A 23848-nucleotide genomic window follows, 5' to 3' on the forward strand; every position below is an offset into this window, starting at 1 on the left:
GGTGAGACCCATGTACTACACGTGTCCTGAAGCGTTTAAACCCTCCAGTCAACACCTCACTTTCCCTGGCAAGTTTAAACAATGTTAAAAATAGAACAAACTGATTTCACGAAAAGACAAAAACATGTTCTTGTTTCACATCGAACGTGTCCGAGTCTCTTCGCCTCACGAAATTCCGCCTTTAGTCCCTTCCTCCCTTCCTCCCTGCAAAGATTGTCAATCTGTGCTTCCCTGACTGTGTGTGACACAGACCACTTAGTCAGGCTTTACCAAGTGAACTACTCGGGGACCCTATGTAACTATATCTTTTTTAATTTCTGGGATTTTTTTTTGCAAACCTTCCTCCTGGTCCCCAGTGACTGGGTTTATGTGTAAATGAATTATGAGTGGATAATTAGTTTGCTCTATTGCCACATCAAATGACTTGGAAATGAAAAAAATGAGTTCTCATCTGGCAAAGTGTGGTACTTTTTATGTTTTTAATTAAGCAATTCATGAAAAATTATGACTTTACAATGTAATTTAGTTGCTGTCAAATGCTTCTATAATGTAAATTCCGTTTTTAATCCTGCAGTGATGCGTACTAAAATAAAAAATTTTGTCCATACTGACAGGATTCTACTTTGTATAATTTAACATTGTTCAAAGAATATGTTTGATTTAATGGTGTATACTGTACTCTAATTGGGCTATATATTTATTGGGTTGTAATCGAACAAAATGTATCAAATCTAGATGTAAGGATGCTGTGCTTTTTGCGATAAACACTCAATTGAATCAAATTATTTGAATTCATATTATTTTAAATGTTGTAGTATGATTTAAACCTGTCATTTCAATTGTTTTTGTGTCTATTTATTAATGTATTTTATAGTTCTGTGCTGTCAGACAACTCCAGTTTGTTTCCATACAAGGTATTTTTAGGTGCAAGAACACAAGCTATTATGAAACCTGTTTCCCTCTAAATAGGAATGACTGGCTTCTACTGTACTACAATATGGCTGGTTTCACAGGTGCTGATTAGAATTAGTCTAGGACTACCTTCTCCACAGTAACATTGGGTAGTCCAAGCTTAGTGGTAATCGGGGTCTGTGAAACCAGCCACTAGTATAAAACAAATATTTAACAAGGACATTTTAAAGTAACTGCCTCCAACATATACAATTAAATTTTAAGGCAACAACATGGTCAAATAAGTGAAAGCCATTTCTTTTAAAATGTATTTTAACGCTCTTCTTCTGTTACATAGTAGCTCAGTGTATCGTACTATTGTAAAACATGCCATTTTAATCAAAGACCTTTATTTATTAAAGTAGGTCATGTATGTTGTGCTTGTAATACTAAGGGATTTTTTTATTGTGACAAGTTCAGCTTCGTTGACATCATGATTTTACACATTTTCATTACCTGTTTTTTTAATGACGTTTCCTACAAAACCGAGTTCAATTACATGTTATTTGTAGTTTGTTGTAATGTAATTCTGTCCAGTAATGTAATTTGAAATTTTGAGTTTGAACAGCTGGCATAGATGACGGTGTCTGCCAGTAAAATGTGCATAGCTTATCCATATAATATACATTTAAGAGGAAAAACCGAGGTTTGTCACAAGTAAAATGGATACCTTGTGGTGTTTTCGTATAGCAAGTATCCACTATAAATTACTTATGATTTAAGCCCCTGTATTATTTCTTAAGACCTGTGCCTAATAAAGACTACAGCCACAGTAGCATGCTATACAGTAGCAAAGATGCCACAAGGTGCTGGAAGGTGTCTCAAGGGATGTTGGTCCATTAAGTTACTAATATGTCACACAATTGAGATAGAATTATGATGACAAATACATCATCCCATTGGGTAAACGGGTCCTAATAAAGAGGCCAGACAATGTACATATAGTAGCATGGTTGCTAAATAGACAATTTTATCATTCAAATTCAAAGGGAACTTTCAAGCAATGTAGAAAACTCTAGAACTGTAACTCTAGTGGAGCATTCTAAATGTCAAATAACGAAGCCAAGTCTCAACGCTGCAGCATTTTGTATTTATTATGCATGAGTTCATTCATATTTGATGCAATGCCAAGAGGACCACCAAGGGATGAAGATGGATTCATCATGTAAATGTGGGATGAGAGGGAGATTGAGGCTGTAACCCTGAGCAGATAATTAAAAAGGACAATACTGATTTGATGCATTTGCAAACCTGCATAGCGTTTTATTTTTGTATTTTTTTTTTTGACATTCCTTGAATCTCAGGTACTTGCAGAAAATATGCTTTGAACTCATAATTATTTAGATTTTGAGGATCTTATGCAGTACACTAAAATATATGCACAGCACATGGCCATTCCTTTACCAGAGGAGCCACTCTGCCACCCTATAGACAGATTTGCTGCCAAGTTACTGCAGCTCGGCCCAGCCTGGCTAGTCTGTGTCTGGCAATGTCAGGCACCTGACTAGGAGGGGATGGCCGAAGCTTGATGAGATGAGCTATCCCCCAGCTGTATTCCTCACTGTCGTGCATCTTTTTGATGCAGTCATTTATAAACTATAATAGGAACGTTTCCGAACGTGGTTACTGTTGCCTTCATATACATTTCAAGCAGTGTTTGTTCGACTACAGTATTTGAATATTTTTTTGAAAATGCACTAAAAACATCCATTCTTTTTTAAAAGCAATACGGTTTCTGATACACCAAGGAACTGAGGGATACTGTAGCTTTAATTTAGTATTTTAACATATCCACTGTTGTAAAGAAATTAATGTGGAGTAGATACAGAGGGCCATGGGCAGATTGGTTGAAGGATTTATTGATGAATTCCTTCACTTGTGATTAGTATTGGGCCTAGAAGTTTTTCTGAGATGACAATTCTCAATTGCATACATGTCCTTCTGATAGGGAAATTTATATGAAGATTAAGAACAAAAAAGGAGTCGATCCTTATTGCATTTGAGGTTTGAGGGGATAAGATATGACTTTAGACGGAGGTAAACCTAAAATTAAACACATGGTTGAGGTGGTTATTTATTTATTTGTATGTATGAATGTATTTTGTGTACTAGTGGTAGGCCTGGTCTGTTGCGTAGTAGTTTTATGATTCGGTAGATTTATGCTTCCTGACAGACCACTACTCCTTTCACTTGTCACCAAAGCCATATTTGAACCCAGGCATCAAGAGGTGAAAGGCAGTTGCGTAGCTGTGTACACACAACTTTGGGCACAGAAATAATCTGACCAAATGAACCATTTTTTCTAAATAAGTAAATAAAAATAATACTTTTCACAATTTGAAGCATGGTGTCTCGCCAGAAAGCAGAACTTGTTGACAGTCCCCTTAATTTGCATTACCCAGAGGTTGATTTATTTAAGGTCCTTTTAACTGACTACTACAAGATGCAACAATACATACTGTAGTATTTTTATTACACCAATAACATTTTACAGGAAACAGGCTGCACTGGTATTTTCATCATAGGCCAACGACCTGAAACTGCATGTGTGGCTCTCGTAATCCTGGCACACACAGAGCAATGCATTGCCATTGGTACATATCTGCAGCATGGCCCTGCTCAAGTGAAACACAATGAGGACTGGGGCCCTGTGCTCCTTAGCAGTCCTTACGGAACATGTCTCTCTAATAAACCCCCAGATACAGCTGTCACAGCTTAGGCCTTTGTGGTAACCTTGGCTACAGTATTGGCTTCCCTGGACTGGAAAGCTGGCATTGTATCTCCGTGCTCCTCAGAACACCTTGTGCATTCACAACCTGTACAATCAAGCTGTTTGTTTGTCAACAAACAAGTGACATCTTGAGCATTCTGAGGAGTCCTATTGATTGTTTGAAATGGGACAATTGAGACTAAAACAGGACAGTTAATCTGCATTCTTGATACATATGGTAATATAACTTCCACAGCTGAGGACAGCTTGATATAAACCACCTGTAAGTAAAATATATGTGTGATATAATTGCTAAATGTAATGTAATGTTTGTTGGCTCTGGACTCATTGCTTTAGTAATGTTGAGCTTGGTGTTTTGAAAGCAGCCAGACTTGAACCACATTCACTTCTCTGGGATTGCCAAGTTTTCTAATCAGTGATTTTAAGTGATCTTTATAAGTTTTTGTTCCACCTCTGTACAAATCAGTGTGGACATTTTTATTTACTTGTCAGCTTTCTGAGTATAGCTCATACAAGTCTACTCTGGGGAAGCTGGACTTCATTGGTCTTTTACAAGTGGGTCATTCCATTAAAAATGATCAAACCGATTCTGGTTCTTAGGGTTGTTACAGCAAACAAGCTCACATTTACATTTTTAGGCTGATCAGGTCAAGGGGTCAAAAGTTAGAGAGGTTCAAATGTGATCGATGGATATAATTTGACCTCTCTATAACAGAGGGCAGTCAGGACTACATAGAACTGCTGTGTACATAGAAACACAAATTGAATGCTGTTTTTTTTTTTTTTTTTTTTTTTTTTTTTTTTTTGGGGGGGGGTGCACAGACAGAAATCAATTGTATTAAACACAGTAGATTTTTTTAAAATTGTGTTTTAGCTGTTTTTAAAGCCCAAACAACGTTGCAGAATTTAATTGTGAAAAATGTCCTTTAATTTGAGGTGTGTGTGTGTGTGTGTGTACAGGACAGCCCATTTACTGTACTGTACTGTAGTGAACTGTATTTTATTAATTAAAATTATTACCTTCTTAAAGATGATAATGCTAACCTTATATGAAGGATAGTTAGCTAGATTATTACACTGATATGTGGGTGCCAGAATTGAGCCATTTTAAACAATGAAATGTTTTCTCAGAAGAAAGCATCAAAGACCAATACTGTAAACGCAGCTCTCTTTCTGAAATGAACTCGACGAGTGGAGATGCAGTCTCCTGAAATAGAACAGTCCGGGGGCCAGGAATATTGTGTGTCCGTAAAACGAATAACTGGATGCAGCTGGATTGCAGCTGAACGCTACACAGAGTGCAACCAATAAACATGCTAACGCAGACCGCTCATCCATGCAGGATTAGGCTTTGCTGTGTCTGTCTGGGCTGGATTCTACAACCCTGGATCTCATTCTGCTTCTAATACTCGACAATGCTGTGAGTATTGGCTGGGATGGGTTTAAGTAGCATGTATCCTGCATACAGCATTTGACTATTGTCATACTGTAGTCTAGTAATACATACAGTACAAGGTACTGTATTTTAGATAAACTAAAGAAAAGGTATTGCTGACGGGTTGATTCTCATAGAAAGTGAAGCAAAAAAAACTGGCAGTGGAGCAAATGCATGACAAATAAAACAAAAATTATGTTGAAAAACACAACTCAACTCTAGTGGTTGTATGTATGTGTATGTATTCTTGTGTAACATATATATATATATATAGTATATATATATATATATTATATATATATATATATATATATATATATTAATCAGGAAATGAAACCCATGCTTAAATCCAATTCAGATACTCAAGTTATGTGCAAAGCATTAAATGTTGCAGTGTGCAATTTAAATATAATGTTTGAACGGTTCGGTATTCTGTCATTCTAACTGCATGATCATTGTGTTTTGATGTCTGCGTTCCAGAAATTAATTTTGCTTCGTACTGTGCCATGCTGTACCGAACTCTACCAGACTGTTCTGCAAAGAGGACAAAGAGGTTAACAAACTGTGCTGTTAACAAGATACTGCCATTAAGACTAGTCAGGTCATATTTTCAAACAGTTTCCTCGAGTCCTAAATCAACTCATTTTTTTTCAATGAGAGAATTCCACATTTTATTGAAAAACAAATGAGATGTAAACCTTGCAGGTGCTTTAACAGGAATAATAAATACTTGCTTTTGTTCTAGTTTAACAGAGTTAAAGCCTGGAGGAAAAGGTTTGAAAAACAAACCCTGTAAAAAGCTTGGGGTTGCAGCAGTTGCACATGGTTTGAGCTGTGATTTTATTTTATTTTTTAACATTCATCCTTCATGATGAATGCAGTATTTGATGCTCTTCAGAGACTAGGGTGCTGTTGTGGTTTACAGCAGAGAGCCCGTATGCTGAGATGTACACTGGAGTAATAATCCAAGTCTGCTGCTGTATACAAGGGCAACCTGTCTAGGTAAACACTGGCCCCTGGCTGAATGCCCAGTGAATAATTTGCTGCTGTTGATCATTAAACAAATTACTTGCTGTCCTTGTGTCATTGTGCAGATGAAACTTGTTTCATAAGGGAATCAATGTTTTCTCTTAAATAAAGGTCATGGTGGAAAATGATGACAATCATTAGTTGGATGGTGTACAAGCTGTTCTGATTTGACCTTGCAGACAAGGGTGCTCAGCCAGAAACAGGTAGAATATTCCTCTCTGCAGTGATTGCCACTTTCAGCACTTGTCAGAAGACTATTTACAGAACAGGTGCAGGAGGTCAGATTGACAATAGCCTTTTTTTTCCCCCATTGGTCATTGGTGTGTGTTTTTGTTTTTTATTTTTATTTTAAATATCCTTGTGTCCTTGCTGACCATGGGATCCCAGCTGCAAACAGACATAGAAAGGTTTCTTAGAGCTCCATGTTACAATGACATTTATACCAGAGATAGATTTGTGTGTTCTTGCCTGGGTAACTCTGACCTATCCGTTTCACTTTCTATTAGAATATTGTTGGTCCAAAAAATTATTTATTGTGATCAGATACAAATGCAGTGTCATTGTAGCTGACACAATTCCATAAATCCTACCTGTTTTGCACTTCTGGTGGCAAAATATTGGTCTCAGGTCTGTAGTTTTGAAAGAAACACATATTCTACAAAACAGAGATGATAGACAAGGAGAAGGAGATGTGATAAATGATACTGAAGAAAAATATTTCATTTGAGTATGTCTAATACAGGCAGTCCTCACACTTATGACACAGCTGGTTCCTGAAAGTCGTGTTGTAAGTCGAAGCACATTTTCCTATAGGAACAATGTTATAAGTTGGCGTTACGTTCCTGACTCTACAGCCAGATAATATAGTTTTAAAAAAATGACCCGTTATATTGTACTCATGAAAATATTTATTTAACTCTTTACACTCAGCCCAGTGGTTACGCGCATATTACTTAGACACCTACCTGGCTTGTTTAAAAGTACAGACTCTGGGCTTTCCAGTGACGTATTCAGTGTGTGTATGAGGTACTCTTGGCAGGAAATACGATCGCCTGAAGTTAAGCCCCTCATCATGTGACGGAGTTCACAGCTTAGGTTTCGTTTTGAGTTAATTGCTCTTATCAGACATTGCTAAGGGCAAATAAATTAAAAAAAAAAAAAAAAGTCAGGGCGACCACGACAGGTACTGCAGTTCGGACACGGAGCATGAGCACATGACGCATGGCTCAGGTCTCTCAGTGTCGTAAATGCCGAATCGATGTCGTAAAGTCGAAGCAGGGTAATAATGCCAAAGAGTAAGTGCCGTGCGTCGTAAGGCGAAGCGTCGTAAGTCGAGGATCGCCTGTATTCTGGTGTTTGTCCAGCAATGTGTGTGTCCCAAGATAAACATGGAGGTGCTGACTCAAGTCTGAATTATTTTATGTTTTTGTTGAACTCTTGATAAAATCAGCTCTGCTTATTGTCCACATTTTATGCTCTGTCCTTTTAAAAGTGATTGATTTAAAAAAGGTTTTGACTGTACTGTGTGTTGTTTTTTTCCAGCAGTTTGGACCATTAATAGTTTGTTTTTTCCTTTCAGAAAAAAAGTTCAATCTTTGCATTTGCAAATTAGCCTGGTGAGTGTACAATAGTTTTACAGGCAAATACACCTCTTACAGAAAAGGTCTCTCATGGTCATGTTTAGTTTTACACAAAAAAAATACAATTATTTGTTTACTACAGTCCATCATTTAGTCTTCTGTTTACTCTGTTTTATAAAACTAAAGCACTTATTTGTATTTATTTTTGGGTCAACTTTTTGAATCGTTAGACACAACTGAGACAAGATCCCTGATTCTCACTTGTCTCAAATAGAAATCCTTTGAGCGTTTGCACCAGGGGAGCAGAGGCTGCCGATGGAGTGAGTCAAACTTTCCAAATGGCCGCCCCGAAACCAGAAAACCACAGATGTCTTCATGTAGGTGCCCCAGAGGCCATGGCCACAGCTGAAAGGAATTAGGATGGTAGTGTGTCAGCCCAAGCAGGATAGAGGAAAAGCTGAAGAGCTTTGTGCTAGCTCACAGTTCATGGAAGGGTTGAATCAGTTAAAGAACAAGTTACTGCTGTTGTAGAGCATCCTTAAAGTCCCCAAAAATGAATCGACACTGACTGACAAATGATGTGTTGATATACTGTACACTGCCATACTGTAACTCAAAACTGGGATTCTTTTGTTTGTTGCAGTGCTCTTGGCAAGTAAATGTGGTCAGACACATCAGTGTGAACCAGTGTTTTTAAGAGTACAATACTGTAACGAGGCTTCCGAGTGGCGCATCCGGCAAAGTCACTCCGCGTGGAGCTAAGGATGCACCCTATAGCCTTGGAGGTCGCGGGTTCAAGTCCAAGCTATTCCATTGCCAGTTGTGGACGAGAGTTCCCAAGGTGGGGAGGGCTTAGGTCAGCCAGGGTGTCCTCAGCTCACCACGCACCAGTGACCCCTGTGGAATGGCTACCCAGAGCTGCGCTGTAGCTCTGAGATGGCTGCATGGTGGGCCTGCAGAGTGAAAAGAAGCAGTCAGCTGATGGCACATGCTTCAGAGGACAGCGTGTGTTTGTCTTCACCACTGCTGAGTCAGCGCAGGTGTGGTAGCAGTGAGCTGAGCCTAAATAATTGGCTATTTCAAACTGGGAGAAAAACAGGGTAAAAATCAATTGGCAAAGTAACACATTTTTTTTTAAATATAATACTGTATGAGCCTTGTTTGTGTTTAGTACTTCCCTTGTGTAATAAAAGGGTGTGCTTCCCAAAAACATCTTGGTGTGGTAGAATACTATTACACACACAACACCACACAGCTTGTGTATTGCAACTTGTAAAAAAAAAGGTATGCATTCTCCCAATACTACAAAGGGGTTTGCATTATGTCTTAGAAACTACAGTGCATACATTTAGGCAAGGTTAAAGTCAGTCCTCGTAATACTGGGTGGGGGTGTGCCAAGTCTCTGCTGTTTGGCAGTGGGCTATCAGATTAGCCAATGGTATGCATGCTCATTCACACTCCCGGATGTACCCATTTCCATCTTTACTATGAAGAAATTACATACTGTTGTAGCTAGCATCTCTCCACTAAAGTGAGATGTTTACATTGTAAAGTAGATTTCCTTAACTCAGTAAATGGCTGAAATGTCATTGCTTTTTCCCCCTAACTCTTTGGCTTGTTTGACGATTGTCTGAGTGGTTCTGAATTCTGTTGCTCCAAAATGTCCCTGTTTTGAGTATGAAGAAAAATTCAGCGAAGGTTAAAATAGAATGTCAATGCTTTAAAGTAGCAGGAATACTGAAAAAAAAAAAAAAAATATATATATATATATATATATATATATATATATATATATATATATATATATACAGCATCTACTTTCTGCTACTACATAATTTTAAAATCAAATCAAACTCCCAAAGTTTAATTCTACTGTAAATAGGAGCTTTTGCAAGGCTTTTTTGATTTTACAAGCAGTGTAAATATTCGATAAGCAGGGAGGTTTCTCAGTGAATACGCAAGTAGTATTTCAGAACAACTGGCATTATCCCAATTGCCTGTCTCCCTCCCTCCCTAGTATATCAAAAATTTTCCATTGGATAAAAAGCTTTTATTATACTGTAAGTATCCCCTCACCAGCTTCATCCCTGGTTTTGTTTATACTAGTGCTGCTGTGAGAGGTTTGGAAAAGCTGTTTTAAAATGACTGTAGTTCTGGCATGAGCCTGTGATGAAGTGCACTGCACTGCACACATCAATACACACTGTAGCTGTGGCCTGCTGTTTCTGCAGTGGGCCTAGGAGTAGGTTTCAGCATGTTCAGAACACTACAGCTTGTATTGTACTGTAATTCTATATGTATTTTTTGTATACAGCTGTAAGTCTCCCTGGGTAAGGGCGTCTGCTAAGAAATTAATATTAGTAACTAAGGGCTGGACAGCACCTTACCTCCCTTTTTGAAAATGTCTTCATTGGCTTTGATGCAACACAGGTTTAATTTTTTTACATTTCATTAGTCACCTAAAGACCTTGCATGGTCTTGCTCCTGCCTACGTTTCAGAGCTGCTCGATCTGTGCTACAGTAGTCAAGCCCCTTGCGGTCTTAAGATCTTGGTTTATTGGTGGAGCAATGAGTTAGTCTCGCTACCCAGGTAGCGTGTGTCTTTTCAAATTATACTAAACCCGGGCAGGAGTAACACCAGTCATTTGCAGCCCTGTATTTATGCATTGTGAATTTCACATCTCAAACGTACGGCATTGTCTTAGTTGATACAGAATGTGTGCAATAAAGCCCTGGTCCAGGCAGTGTGTGGCAAATATCCAAACAGATTGTATTTCATTAAAAATAAAATTAAAAAAAAAAAAACATTAGAATGGTCTTCCAAGCAGGGTTTGTATTTATGATGCACAGAAGCTTGATTCTCTGTAATCTGTGAGTTTTTTTGGGAGAGGCAGATGCATGGTACAGTAGATCATGCCAGAGTATGGGTAGTCATAACCCCCCTCCCCTAACTGAAGTTCAAAGTGCAGAAAGTGGGATTTACTGTGGAAATCTTTTAGCCCCCTACTCGCACATTGCACAGCTGATCCCAGGAGCACAGTCAGACTATGGCATGCACCAAAAGTCTCTCCTATTCCTAGTGTAAATTTTGATTGATTTGTACAGTAATCTATCATATGCTCATCCATATAAATGCATTTAATGTGCATTAGTCTCTTACTTCAACATGTAAAAGAGTGGATTACCAGCCAGCCACAGCTGGATTTTTTAGCACCAGGGAAGCCACGTGTTTTGAGAGAGAATCCTGAGATGAACGCTGCTATATGGTTGATGCAAACCTGGCTGTTTTTTGTTGTGCTGTAAAATCCAGATGTGGTTTATTGGGGTGTGCAATAGGTCAATCAGTACAGTATAGTACTACAAAAAGGAACTTCTAAATTGATTTGACAAACATGTTGTCTTAATTGAAATGCTTTTCAAAGAATTTGCTACATTTCTTTTAGTATTACTGATACTACCATTGAGTTTTACAGTTATGGATGAATCCTTAGTCAAGTAGCAAATATCTAGCAAATCTTTGTCAAATTGTGATGAAACTTGGTGTGGCTATTATTATAAATCACATATGAGAAATCAACCAATCACCTTTCAGGATTCACCAAAGTTCTAGTTCCAGTTCCAGTTCCAGTTCCTGAGTGCAATCTTGGATTTTGTGATTTTTAAAAAGGTAATAATACATTGTGTGTAGAGTCTCTTATCACAGGAATCATTTTGCACAGTTTGAGCTGCAAGAACAACTCGGCTCAAACTGCATGAGGTGACATCTATTAAGAGACGCACTATACAGGACATATTCATATATAGCACACATTCTTGATGGTTTCTAGGTCATTGTGACATCACAGGAGGGTTATAGATTGTCATTGATTGGGCTAATTAGAACCTGTGGGGTTTCTGCTAGATTTTCTCGCCGAGAACCAGAACCTGTAATTATCAACATTACTGAATGTTTTATGTTGAAATAAATGTGTAGTACTATATTCCAGAGCTATTTTAGTAGTAGAACTATATTTGTTGTATGTGTTCTCGACAGCCAGTTACCAATTTCTGGAAAGCCAAGCATCTCTCTGGCCTAGCCTTGGTGTGGACTGATCGCACCCAGCATGATCTTAACCCTCTGGATCTGGTCCTGGGTGGGTGGGGTGGGGTCCCCAGCCCATCTCGGCTCCGAGCCACATTCAGATGTGTTGTGAGGCCAGAGTTTTGCATTCTCAGCTTGACAAATAGCCAGTGGAAAGCCATCTGTACCGTGAGAGCCCCAGGTGAGTGGAGGTCCTTCTGCAAATGACATACCACCCAACTTGCGTGTTGGTCCCAATGTTCTGCAGGATTCAGTACTTTCACCCCAACAACCAGGTGGCACACTCTGTGCAGTCCCTATTTCAGCTAGATGGGAACAGTGGTGAGGTTAGAGGTGAGGACAGTACAGTGGGGTATTGTATACTTAGTAATCCAGGTCAGTTTTTGTAAGAAGCTACTGTAGGTATTTCTTCAAAGTGTAAACATCCTCACAATCACAAAAAACACTGCTAGCTAAGAGCTACTGTAAGTAGCAATCCAACAGTTTTAAAACAGGTTTCTTTAAGTGACCTACCATAAATAACGACTCTGCGTTCCCATGGTCATATGGAGGTTTCTTAAAATAGCACATCTGTGTATTTAAAAAAAGGTGTTAGCAGGCAGAAGTGATACAGGATCTGATTCTCTGGTCTGGAAAGCGATACTCTCAGTAGATCATATTCTCGCCTAGCTGCATGAACAACCTGCTAAAAAAATAGACCTTTAAAGACACATAAGGTTTTATGGTTTTGCCTTTGATCTAAATTGGAAATGTCATCGATGAGATCGGAGATGTTCTTCAGTGACTTTGTTTCAGCTGAAGTCCTGGCTTTCAGAACCGGGGTTAGGTATTAAGGACTCGCATGATAGTTGGAATAAAGACGAAGCAACCAAACTTTGTGGAAATCCTTGGGTGTAGCTGCAGTTATTGTCTGAAATATTGTATGCAGATACACATGCAAAACACATTTTTACTATCCTACATTAGGAGAAATAAGCAGTTGGAGATGACAAAATGTGTATTCTTTTTAGTCATCTTTTTCTTGTTTGAAGAAGCAAAACATATTGTAAATAAAGATGAACCTGCATTAAACACGGTATACTTGCAGAGATTGAAATGAACTAGGGAATTGTTTTTAGCTCTGTATCGAGTAATTCAGTTGTTGTGTTTTTTCTCATCCTGCAAACGTCATTTATTCAGGTGAGGGCTGTGCAGGATGAATTGAGTGTGCATGAGTTATCAGTTATCACATGGGCAAGCATAGAGCAAAGCAAACACAAATCCCACAGTACAACACTGTACTAGTGCTTACATCTGATGCAAGAGTACTGTGTATGTAGGTAGAGTTCCAACTAGATATATGTCATACTTATATTTTTCTACATAGTGAATTACACACACACACACACAAGATCTATAAAGGGCAGTGAATTTGTGAGGTGTCCTTATTTCCACAGTAAAACCTGTCTAATCCTGTCCAGACTTGGGACTTGAATGTTGTGCTAGATTAGACAGAATGCCGCTATGGAGATGTTGTGAAATTTAATACCAAAGGTGACAAAAAATGTGTACTTGATTAATCAAAGGCTTTCTCTAATGTAAAACAAAAAAAGCATAAATCACAAGAAAAGTAACCCTATATTGTAGGCTACTGCAGTCCTGAAAGAAAATGGTGCAGCACCATCAATATACTGCACGTTGCTTTTTAACTTGCTCCACACAGTCTCACAAAGGAAATCAATGTTTGTTTTCAAACTGATCGGTAACTAGTCTTCCGCTTCAAGAGGTCAGTTTTGCCTGTACCTGCATGTTGTTTCCAGAGGTTTTCTTTTGGAGTTCAGATTTTCTTTGGGTTACATTATAAGTAGTGTTCTGCATTTTAGGTTTTTATCTTTTAAAAAAAAAAAAAAAAAAAAATCTGGGAATTTTTCAGTTTATTTTACATATATTAAAATAGAGATAAAATCAGTAAAAAAAAAAAAAAAAAAAAATTTTTCATTGAAACATCTGTAAAAATCGTGGGGAAAAAATCTCAGTATACACACTTTACATGTGGAATATGATGCATAGCAGTTGTTCTTTCTGATTAATAATGTCCCTGGCATGTGTGATGAGTAGAATCTGCAAGTCAAAGCCACATTTTCCCAAGTTAGCTCATACTTTGCAAATGTTTGGACGATCGCTCTGCTGACGGAAATAGTATTACAGAAGGTATGAACATGACATCAGCACAAAACAAGCCTGGTTTATTCACCTTGAAATCATAAAAAGAAAAGAAAATTGACAGAACTGGGTAGTGCAAGCCATCGGGAGACGCGTCAGAAATCACACTGGACGTTTACATCAATGCATTCCTGTGGCAAAGTGCCCCACCCCCTGGGCTATTTATTTGTGTTGTATGTTAGTTGTAGGGTGTTAATGTTGGTGTATAGTCATTGGTACACGGGATATAAATGGGTCTGTGTAACACAAGTGTTTTCAAATGTATGTTTGTATTTAGGCACGAGGATTGTACAGCACTTCATGTGCAGGTAAAATGTAATATGTGAGCACGGGGAATTGCACTTTTATTAATTCACTGCAGTTATACCGAGACTCCAATTGAATGATTGATTAGCAGTCGAGTCTCAGTACAGCTGCATAAAAGCAGCATGTTTTCACTCACTCAGGGTTGTGTGTTCGGTGAGTGGAGAACGGGTGTGGAGAGGAGAAAGTAAAAACTAAAGTAAATAATTGTTTTGACTCACCGTGTTTGTTTGTTTGTTTGTTAGTCCGTTTTGTTTCATCTCTTTATTTTGGCTAAAGCACCATGTCCTGTGTTTTGTTTGTCTTGCAACCTTTTATTTTCTGCTTGTTTAATTATTAAATGCTGAGCGGTAAGAATCGCTCAGCTTCATCAAACTCCACCTCTCTGTTTATTTTATGTTGATTCCTGTTTCTGGTCTGATGTCACCCACTGCAGCCGTCTTTGTGACAATTCCATATACATTTACCAACTAAAGCATCACCATTTTCTGTCATATATTTACGATTACGAAGTCACCAAAAGATACCTCTCTGCAATAATCAGTGGCTGTCCAGCAAAACACAGTTCTCTAACAAACTCATTTTCAAACACAGTTCTCTAACAAACGTGTAAAAGCCACAGAAATGGATTCCTTTTCTCTCAGTTCATTTTATTGTATTAGTTTAATATGCCGCTTATTTTTGTGTTCTTTACTGTCAGTGTGAACATGTACCTCAGTGCAGCCGTATTTGCAGCGCTATGCATCCTCTGCCTCATCTCACCCACTTCTGCTATTTTTTCTTTTTGTATACTTCAGAACATTCATTTTCTTTTGAATATAACATAAACTGATTTATGTTTTCTCCCCATTCCTCATTCACTAAAAATATTATATTTTGGTGCAAGTAATTCAATTTAGTTTTTGATCCAAGCTAGTAGTTACTGCGCCTAGCAGTTGCCACAGTAATTATCAATAATAATGTGTTTGTGAAGTGACAGAGAACCACGTTTTAAAGTTATTTGATCCTCCAACGTCTAAACGGCTGCTCTATCTTAGTATACAGCTGATTATTACAATGCCAGAGTCAAAATAAAACAGCATTTTAATCAAAATATTGTATTTCCTAGAAAACAGTACCAGGAAAATATTGACTAATAAGCAAAAATCGGGTATAAATCAGTAAAAACCGACGTCCAGTTAAAAAATAAATATATAAAATAAAAAAAATCCTGTAATTTTTCGGTAAAATTCGGAATAAACTGCAAATGTGGAACACTAATTATAAGTCCTCTCTTGTGTAACTTTTCCATTGAGCAGGATACTTGCTACGTTGTCTAGATTGAAATAAATGGATTTGTGCATTATCAGAGCTGCTGTAATATCTAAAAGTTCTCAGAACCTCACTGAGAGCTAAGATTATTGGCTAGTGGATGTACATTCTACAAGGAAGGCATTACCTGCTTTACATTTTCTGTTAAATTAACCTGAATAGCTGTAGTCAGCTTTTAATGACACTAAAAATAGTCTTTGTTCAAACGTTTTATCATGTACAAGTAAGCAGTTAGGTTTGTGTGGTCATTGAAACAGTACCCTTATACACTGCGTCCTGTATTTCCACATCTGTGTCACTCAAGTCGCTGCTGTGTCTGTGAATGCCTTCCTGCATCTCAGAGTGATGGCGATACCAGCCGAGGTCAGTGTGTGTGGAGGGGGAGGGTTGTTATCTGCAATGACAGTCTGGTTTGGTAGAGATGAAGGTTCCTGGCTTTCAGAGATGAGAGGGTGGGGAAACTGCAGAGGAAATGATTTTTAAAACTGGATACTTAGAAATAGCTATTCTGGAAATCTCTGAGCGTGAGAATTTCTTGATTTAAAAAGCTGCATGGTTTTTGAAGTGGGGGATTCAAGGAAGCAAGGTTAGAAACTTGAGCAAAGTAATGTTTGTCGAGACTGAAACATGCTTTTCCAAGCAAGTGTTGCATATAATATGGGAAAAAAATTATTGCCATCCATTATATGGTAATACTCCCACCCCACCCCCAAATATGGATTGCTAATGTACATATTATTTGTTTTTACAATAATACAAAAGATTATCTGATTTTGCTTGCCTAATAATGTGTAAGGCATCAAACTGCAGACATTTCATTGTTGGCAAATAAACCCTCCTCTTCCTCACACTTTCTCATTAGCTCGGACACTTGAGTCTGTGTAGTTGTTTTTGTCATGCGGTGAGTGTTTAGATGGTGTCATCGAATATTATGACTGCACAGAGAGATTTACTATTTCTAATCCCGCCCTACATGATGAATCAAAACTGATAAGGTGTTAAAGCAAAAGAAATAAAACACAAGGCTGTAGATTACGTTGAGACGATTGAGTGTCAGCGGGAGGTAGAAGGATCTGAAACGAGGAACACAGATCAGTAAAAGTATGATATTGAAGTAAAAACATCTTTGAAAAATGAAAATTCCAACCATAATCTACTGTCTCACTCCAATTTAGAAGAAGGAAACTGGCCTAGATTTTCTACCTTACTTTTATTATGTGTTGAAAATGCCCCTTCATAAGTTAAATATCCACGATTAAGTAGCACGCGATATGGAAATAATTGTAATTTAGAGAAAAAGGAAAGTTTAATTACTGAGTGTGTAATCACTAGTCATACCTTTCTCATTACAACATAGTGGAAAACATGGCCCTATGTAAATATCATATATTTTAACACTGAAACCTGCCCAATCGTGTTTGTTCCATGTAATTGTGTTGATCTCCCTGAAACACAATTCCTCTGGGTGTGCTGTGTTCTTGTCATGCAGCTGGGAAAAAATGACTTGTCACGCCTTGTGCTATTAATTGTACAGCATACATTATTACCAATATCAATGTAGTTCACTAAGCGTTAACTCATGACTTGTTTAAAGAAGGGTTTTTAAAGTCTGTTTTAATAAATAAAAAGGTATTTCTAACAGTGTGCAACAGTTTCATAAGTATCAAGCTGTATTCTAAAGTAATTGGGGCAAAAAAAATAATTTATTTCACTGTGTATGTAGTTCTAAAATGTGAAGTTCTGAGTAAATTTGTAGTATTTAAATTTTAAAACCTGATGCCTGGTGTGGAACTATTTTGGTAGCTACAATCACTTTACATCACATGACATGAGTTTGTGTAATGTTGATGTGCTATTCCAATGCTAATGAATTAATTTTTCCCTCTTTTTATTCTGTTTAGAAAACGCACACAGCCCAGAGGATGAAGGAGGAGAACTTGTTTCGTCGAAGGTTTTCTCTCTGTCCGAACACATCCACTCCTCAAAAGATCGATCCACAAAAGCTGACGAGGAACCTCTCCTACGGGGGAGACAATGACTTATACCCCCTGAGTCCAGGTAAACCGCTGCCCCTGTGCCCCCACGCGTTGCTATCTGCTAGGGCCATGATCGTACTGGCTTTCATCGTTGAGATAACCCTAAAGGTAGTTTTGTAACACTCTAACTGACCAGCTGCTTCCCCTATTCACTGACTTGACTTCCTCAGAGCGAGGCATAGAAACTTTCTTTAACCTAGTATCAGATTGTGATTTATTACATGTGTTTCTTTCAAGATTGTGCATTTGAGACCTACTGTATGTAGCAAATGGAAATGCAGGACAGGTAAGATTTAATGGAATTATTTTATAGTTACAACCTCTTTTGAAGGGTTACAGAACACCCTACAATGTTCAACAAGAAACAAGTGCTTGCTGTCAGAATAGCAGCAATATATTTTTAAACAGAATCCTGATTTTATTTTGAGCCTGTGAGAGAGATTGAATGACACTTGGTGTCAGATCTCCTTCCCGACCTGTGAGGGCACTAGAAAGAAGGAACAGAGTAACCTTAAGTAAATGGCAAGACAATTTATTCCATAGGGTAGATGGAAGTCGGCCATTTAGGAAGGGGGCGGAGCTACGGCACCCAAGCTCACTGACCCGGACGGTAGACGGCGTGGCATCCGAGGATTGGAGGAGTGGATGCGCTCGTTAACCTAGGGGTCATGGGTATATATAGGGGGTGTAGCTTCAGTGATCTGTTCCTTTGTAGATGGTTAGCAAAAAAACCTAGAAGGAGCCCATAATTTGTGAAACAGAAAACCGTGAGTGTTCTGTGTATTCGTCTGTCTCATAACACTGTTTGTTTTGTGTGGTTTGTCTTTAAAGAGTACTAGCCAGCATTAACCCGGACATCAACGCTCACCTTTTCACTTCGGAACTGTCTTTGCACCACGAGCACTTAGTTCACGCATCGGAACTGTGTCTGTGTTTGTGTTTTGTGTGGGTGAGGAAAGACGGGACTTTTGGTTGCGTAGGATTTTTACAAACAGGAGTGATACACGCCTCTGTACCACTTCTTTCATTATTATTGTTTACAGGTTGTTGCCACAAGGCTCTGGACATTATAACCATTAATAAACACTCGTGCACCAGTGAATCGTTTGTCTGTGTGATTAATCCGCTCTGCACTGCACTCACCTGCACGTATTCACCACTTTGCCGCAGAGCCCTGTAGTGTATCCAGATCACCAACAAAACCGACTCTGATTTGAAATGAGTGGTGTTTTGCAAGAACAGAAAACAAGCGCTCTTTATCCTCGACCCAGTACTGGTCTTACAATCCACAGTGATTTTTGTAAGTTATTCCAGTCATTCATAACAAAAGTATATCACAGCCACACAGCTGTTATACAGTTAATACAGGAACAGTTTTGTTTACATAATGAGTTTGGGCCTATTTTTCTCTTGTTGGGACCGTGGGTTTCCACACACACTCCTGATTAATGAGTGAATATGCTTTGACTATACTGAAAACCCACTTTTTTTTTTTCTTTTAACTCAGAGTATCTTTTTTCTTTTCTTTTTTTGTCCAAACTAATTTATTAAAACAAAGTACTGTGTTGTTTTTATATATATATATATATATATATATATATATATATATATATATATATAAATATAATATAAACATAAACAGTTAAATCTCTCATCTTAGTCGTGTAGCTCAATTCTTCACTTGACTTCTCTGCTTCGCCACCTAAAGTGATGCCTATTGTTTGTGTGATTGGCAGGTACTGCTATTGAGAGGAACGGTCTACCAGTTCTGAAAGATGAGATCAGCAACACTCCCATGTCCAACAGTAAGGTGAGTAGCTTCTGTTGTGTAACACCGACAGCTGTACTGCAAACCACCTGCAACCTTTTAGTTCAACATGGTTGTCAATGTCGTGATGAACACTGCCCTGAGGGATAATTCAGTGCCATGGACACCTGCTGCCAGGCACCTTGCGAGATCCTTCTGTTTCCCCATTGCTGTGTAATTGCAGCTCACACACAGTTCATACAGTAGGCCTCAGGGATAGAATGTCACAGGATCCAGTTCTTTTTTTGTGTCTTCAGCAAATGAATGGTATAATTGCAAATAACCTATCAAACATTTGTCAAAATGCAACAAAATAACAACAAAGTTAGTGTTTTAATATAAAACAAACACCCTGCTGATTGTATTATCTCTGAATTCTAAAATACCAATGTGCACTGTGTTTTATGCTGTGTGTGTGCTTTTGTTCAAGACTGAAGTGGTGCTTTTATAAATCTGCCTAAGCCATCGTAACAATCGGCTCTTGGTTGTTATTCCCGCTTAGGCAGGTTCTTGTGTTCAGAAGTGTGTAGAAAGGGAGGAGAATTTGGAATTTGTCTGATGCAGGACATTTTAACTGTGGTCTGAGGTGCTGTGGGGTCTGTCAACACAGAAGTTTGTACGTGTGTTTTTCTATCTTTTGAAGCTGTCGCGTGAGAATGTAGAATGGGAGATGTTTTGCGCAGATACAGAAATGTAAATTGCTTACATGGCAACATTCTGTCTATTGTGAGATGGACGTCAGCTTTTCTTATATCACCCCATAGAACATATCATTTCCACCTAATACAAACTATTTGATACAAAGAAATGTCAGATAAATGTATCACATAATCAGGGGCTACTGTCTGTCTGTCCATTTTTAAATATTTTTTTTTTCAGTATGTGAATGATTTAATTTAATTAAACCTTTTTTGCAAAGTTGCTGATGGAGTCAAAAAGAGTTTACAAAACTAGACTAGGTTCTGTACCAAAGATTACTGAAAAATACAAAACCATTTGATGTGTATAGTATACCCCCACACAATGTACTGGGTTATTATCCAGAAATACAGAACTACATAAGTACTACAGTAACTCCACTACAAGAAATTCCTAGAACAAAATTCTTTCCAGTTCTTAAACCACAGGGTTGCTGTCAACACACAGCAGGGAAAGGGTTAGCCGTGTTTGAATCGACAGTGGCTAGGAGAAGAACCTTGGGAGGCTGAACTGACAAGCCTGACCAGCTAGGAGGAAACTTAGTCCAGTCAGCGATGTTATTGATGGAGTGCAAAGACAGAGTTCCTTAGATTAGCCCAGAGATTCCCTCCTGAAATGCAGAGAACACTACTGATCAGCTCGATGTTATCGGACACTGATGTCGTGTCATGAGATTAGCATCTTTACACAGTTTACAATGCAATGCAAGCTGTATAATTAAATTGTAGACTTTAGGGGAAGGATCTGCTTGTTCTGTTAAAGCTTTTTCTATGCCCTATCACAAATAAGATTTTAAGTATGATGAAGATAACAGATGTATAGTTTATGCTGTTGGCATTAAATAATTTTAAACAGTTATCAGTTATTTGACTAATCCTTTAACTCCTATTTTTATATACTGCTTTACTATTTGTAATCCAACTATAATATGTGTTCTATTCATGACAAACCTTAACTAAGTTAATTTATAGGGAAAAGGTGAGAACCAGAACACTTAAGTGGCTGAGATAGGTGGTCGATTGTGATGTCACCATTTGGAATTGAATTTGCAGATGAAAGAAATCCGAGAGATGCCAGTATGAGGACGATGATTTCTTTTTTTTTAAAGCAGGTTACATAAATCATCGATACCCCTTCATTACTGTAGGTTCATAAATAAATCACATTTTTGAATTGTGAATACCTTTTTAAGAGAACAATTGGCTAGTGATGAAACTTGTGAAGAACCTTCTTTAGCTTAGTGATAATATCAGAATCTGGGGGTAAACTAAATATTATATACTATATACCCATTTGTTTCCTATAGAAAATCACTGTCAAATTGCGATGAAACTTGGCTTGAGCATTCTTTAGATCAGGTCAGTGAGTATGATTGTCTGAAGGTGTATGGAAGCTGTCTGACTGTCAAATTTACATTTTTGCCATACAGTAACTGACACCTCTAATTGGATGGATCTCACTGACATACAGTATTTTATTACTCTATTGTGAGTCTATAGCAGGTAACGACGTAGCTTATCAAATCTGGTCCGGTGAATCAAGTCTATAAAACAAGGATAAAACCGTGTAGGCTCTTCAAGCAGGCTGTATGCAGCAATGCAATAACATGCAAATCCAGAGATTGAGGTTTTCTTATCTTTTATGAGCAGGTCAGACTCAACGGTCACCGCAGCCTGCCTGCCTGTCTGCTTGTGGTCTTCACTGTGTCACTGCTGTCTGCGTGTAAACTGAAAGCTGCCTAAACTGTGCCAGCAAACTCCCTGTATTGGGTTCAGAGGGATACTCCAATTCAGCGCATTGGGATGTCAGTAGAGGTTTATTGAACCGTTTATGCCCTTTTATAAGAATGAATCATTTGCTTTATAAGCCCTTCTTGTGCTAAATTTTAATTAAGTCGAAAGGCATTCTGCTGCAGTCGCTGTGGTGTGAATTACCATTTTTATTAGGTATAAAAAGAAGAAAATGCATCCAGGAAATGAACCTGGTTTAATTAATGGTCCAGCACAAAACTAGACAGTTCTGCATTACAAAGTCACCAATCTTACAGTAAAAGCAAATGTCTCACTTTACAGTCATATCTAGAGAAGTGCGCCTTATCCAGTTGCATGGCTCAGGAATTTTGTGACGATTTGAAAGCGATTTGAAAGAAACAGAATCTGGGGGATAATGGAATCTGTCTTACCTGTTTCTATCAGTTCCGAGTTCCGTTGCTCATATGTTAAGTTTGAATTATTTATAATGTCTCTAACTAACTTCCAGCTGAATTCAGTGCTGTTGTGCAATGTTAAGCATGTGCCAAAGTCTGTCTTCAACACATGTTAAAACATTGTGATACTAAGAGGACCGTCTAACTTGTAGACTCCTTTTTCCATTAGGGTTACTTTTTGGCAGGATTTTAGCTTTCGTTGAAAATCTCCTGTTTTCCCCATTTTTCCCAGTCTGATTCTAAGCTCTCCAATGGCCATGATAAGGAGTTCACCTCGCCTACTGACAAAATGGCAAAGAAGGAGTCACTCAAGGTGCGTTCCCTCCAGGGACAAGGGGTGGGGGTTCTGTGGGGTTTCCTGAATGCTGGATCTAGACGAATTTCATTTTGCAAAATACCTTTAGTGTAAAGAATTGATTTATAAATACAGTTTACAGAAAAAGACAAGTCATACAAAAAACACAGAAACCAATGAGTTAATCTTTTAGAAATGAGTACAAAAGGGTTCAAATAGACAGTCAAAAAATATGGTGCAAGGGGACACTCAAACAACCCCCGCCTCTTGTAGGCACATCACCGATATCACCATCAACAGCAGAAAAGCTCACACGCGGCACCCCCCAGGTCTGTTTATAACAGGCGAACTACAGCTTTAGAAGACACCAGCACTCTAAAAACAGCAGTAACATCACCAATCTAGATATCTAGATAGATTGTTGATCAAGGATCAGTTTTCAGAACGTCTGATTCAGGCCAGAGTAAAAGTCAACAACATGTACTGTATGTTAGAAAATCTGTAGTGCCAGCAAGGCAGTCCTAGTAGTTGAAAAACTGAAGTTGCTGGTTCGCCAACACATGTGACATTAACAGTATATTGTGTCAACTGTGAAATCTTAACAAATAACTACGTTTTTTCTCATGCACTTAAAGTACAGCTACGGCATTTGAATATTCTGCTGAGCGCCTCAAAAGCATGTTGCCATAGTAACATGGCACCGCTCTGAGGCAAGGTAAGAATTGCCTCAGGGAGCAGAGTTCTTGCACTGTGTGTGTAACACACTTTCCAGAGTTTTCACAATGATGTACAGTAAAAAAATCTCTTAAATCTTAGAATGTAAAAAGTTTCCTTTTGTAAATAAAATAAATGCTGTAAGTTGTGTAGAAAGACAGGTAAACAGACTAGACCTGTTATGGAAGTGACAGACATGGTAACATAGGTCTGTAATATATGAAGCTGGCTTAACAAATATTACTGTAACTGGTCCTTTGTTGACAAAAAAATTGAATTAATTGGCGAGTGTCTGCAGTTACGCAGACCCTTAATGCTAGCAGATCCAGTTTATAAACTGCAATGTTTAGTCGGCCCATGTTTTGGGGGGTTGTAACTGCATGTAAATATATCAGTATTTATGTGATTTTGACTAGGGTTTAGAGTCTTGCCACTTCCAGTTTTGCTTTGTGAAAAAAGGATGCAAGG

At 38.2% G+C, this 23848-nt stretch overlaps 1 protein-coding gene across 4 annotated transcripts in view; it reads left to right on the forward strand.

Annotated features, from left to right (window-relative positions):
- LOC121330275 (oxysterol-binding protein-related protein 5-like) overlaps positions 1–23848 on the forward strand; it is a 91285-nt gene that overhangs the window by 48756 nt on the left and 18681 nt on the right. For 2 of the 4 annotated variants that reach the window (XM_041276652.1, XM_041276653.1), the window contains exons 2-4: positions 17525–17681; positions 19396–19469; positions 22604–22684. In XM_041276652.1, the coding sequence (XP_041132586.1) occupies positions 17525–17681; positions 19396–19469; positions 22604–22684 (312 nt within the window). Of the gene's footprint in view, positions 1–4913; positions 5103–17524; positions 17682–19395; positions 19470–22603; positions 22685–23848 lie in introns of those variants that run through there. The other 2 variants (XM_041276655.1, XM_041276656.1) reach the window with 2 other exon arrangements.

This window comes from Polyodon spathula, chromosome 17 (genome assembly GCF_017654505.1).
Source record: "Polyodon spathula isolate WHYD16114869_AA chromosome 17, ASM1765450v1, whole genome shotgun sequence".
NCBI lineage: Eukaryota > Metazoa > Chordata > Actinopteri > Acipenseriformes > Polyodontidae > Polyodon > Polyodon spathula.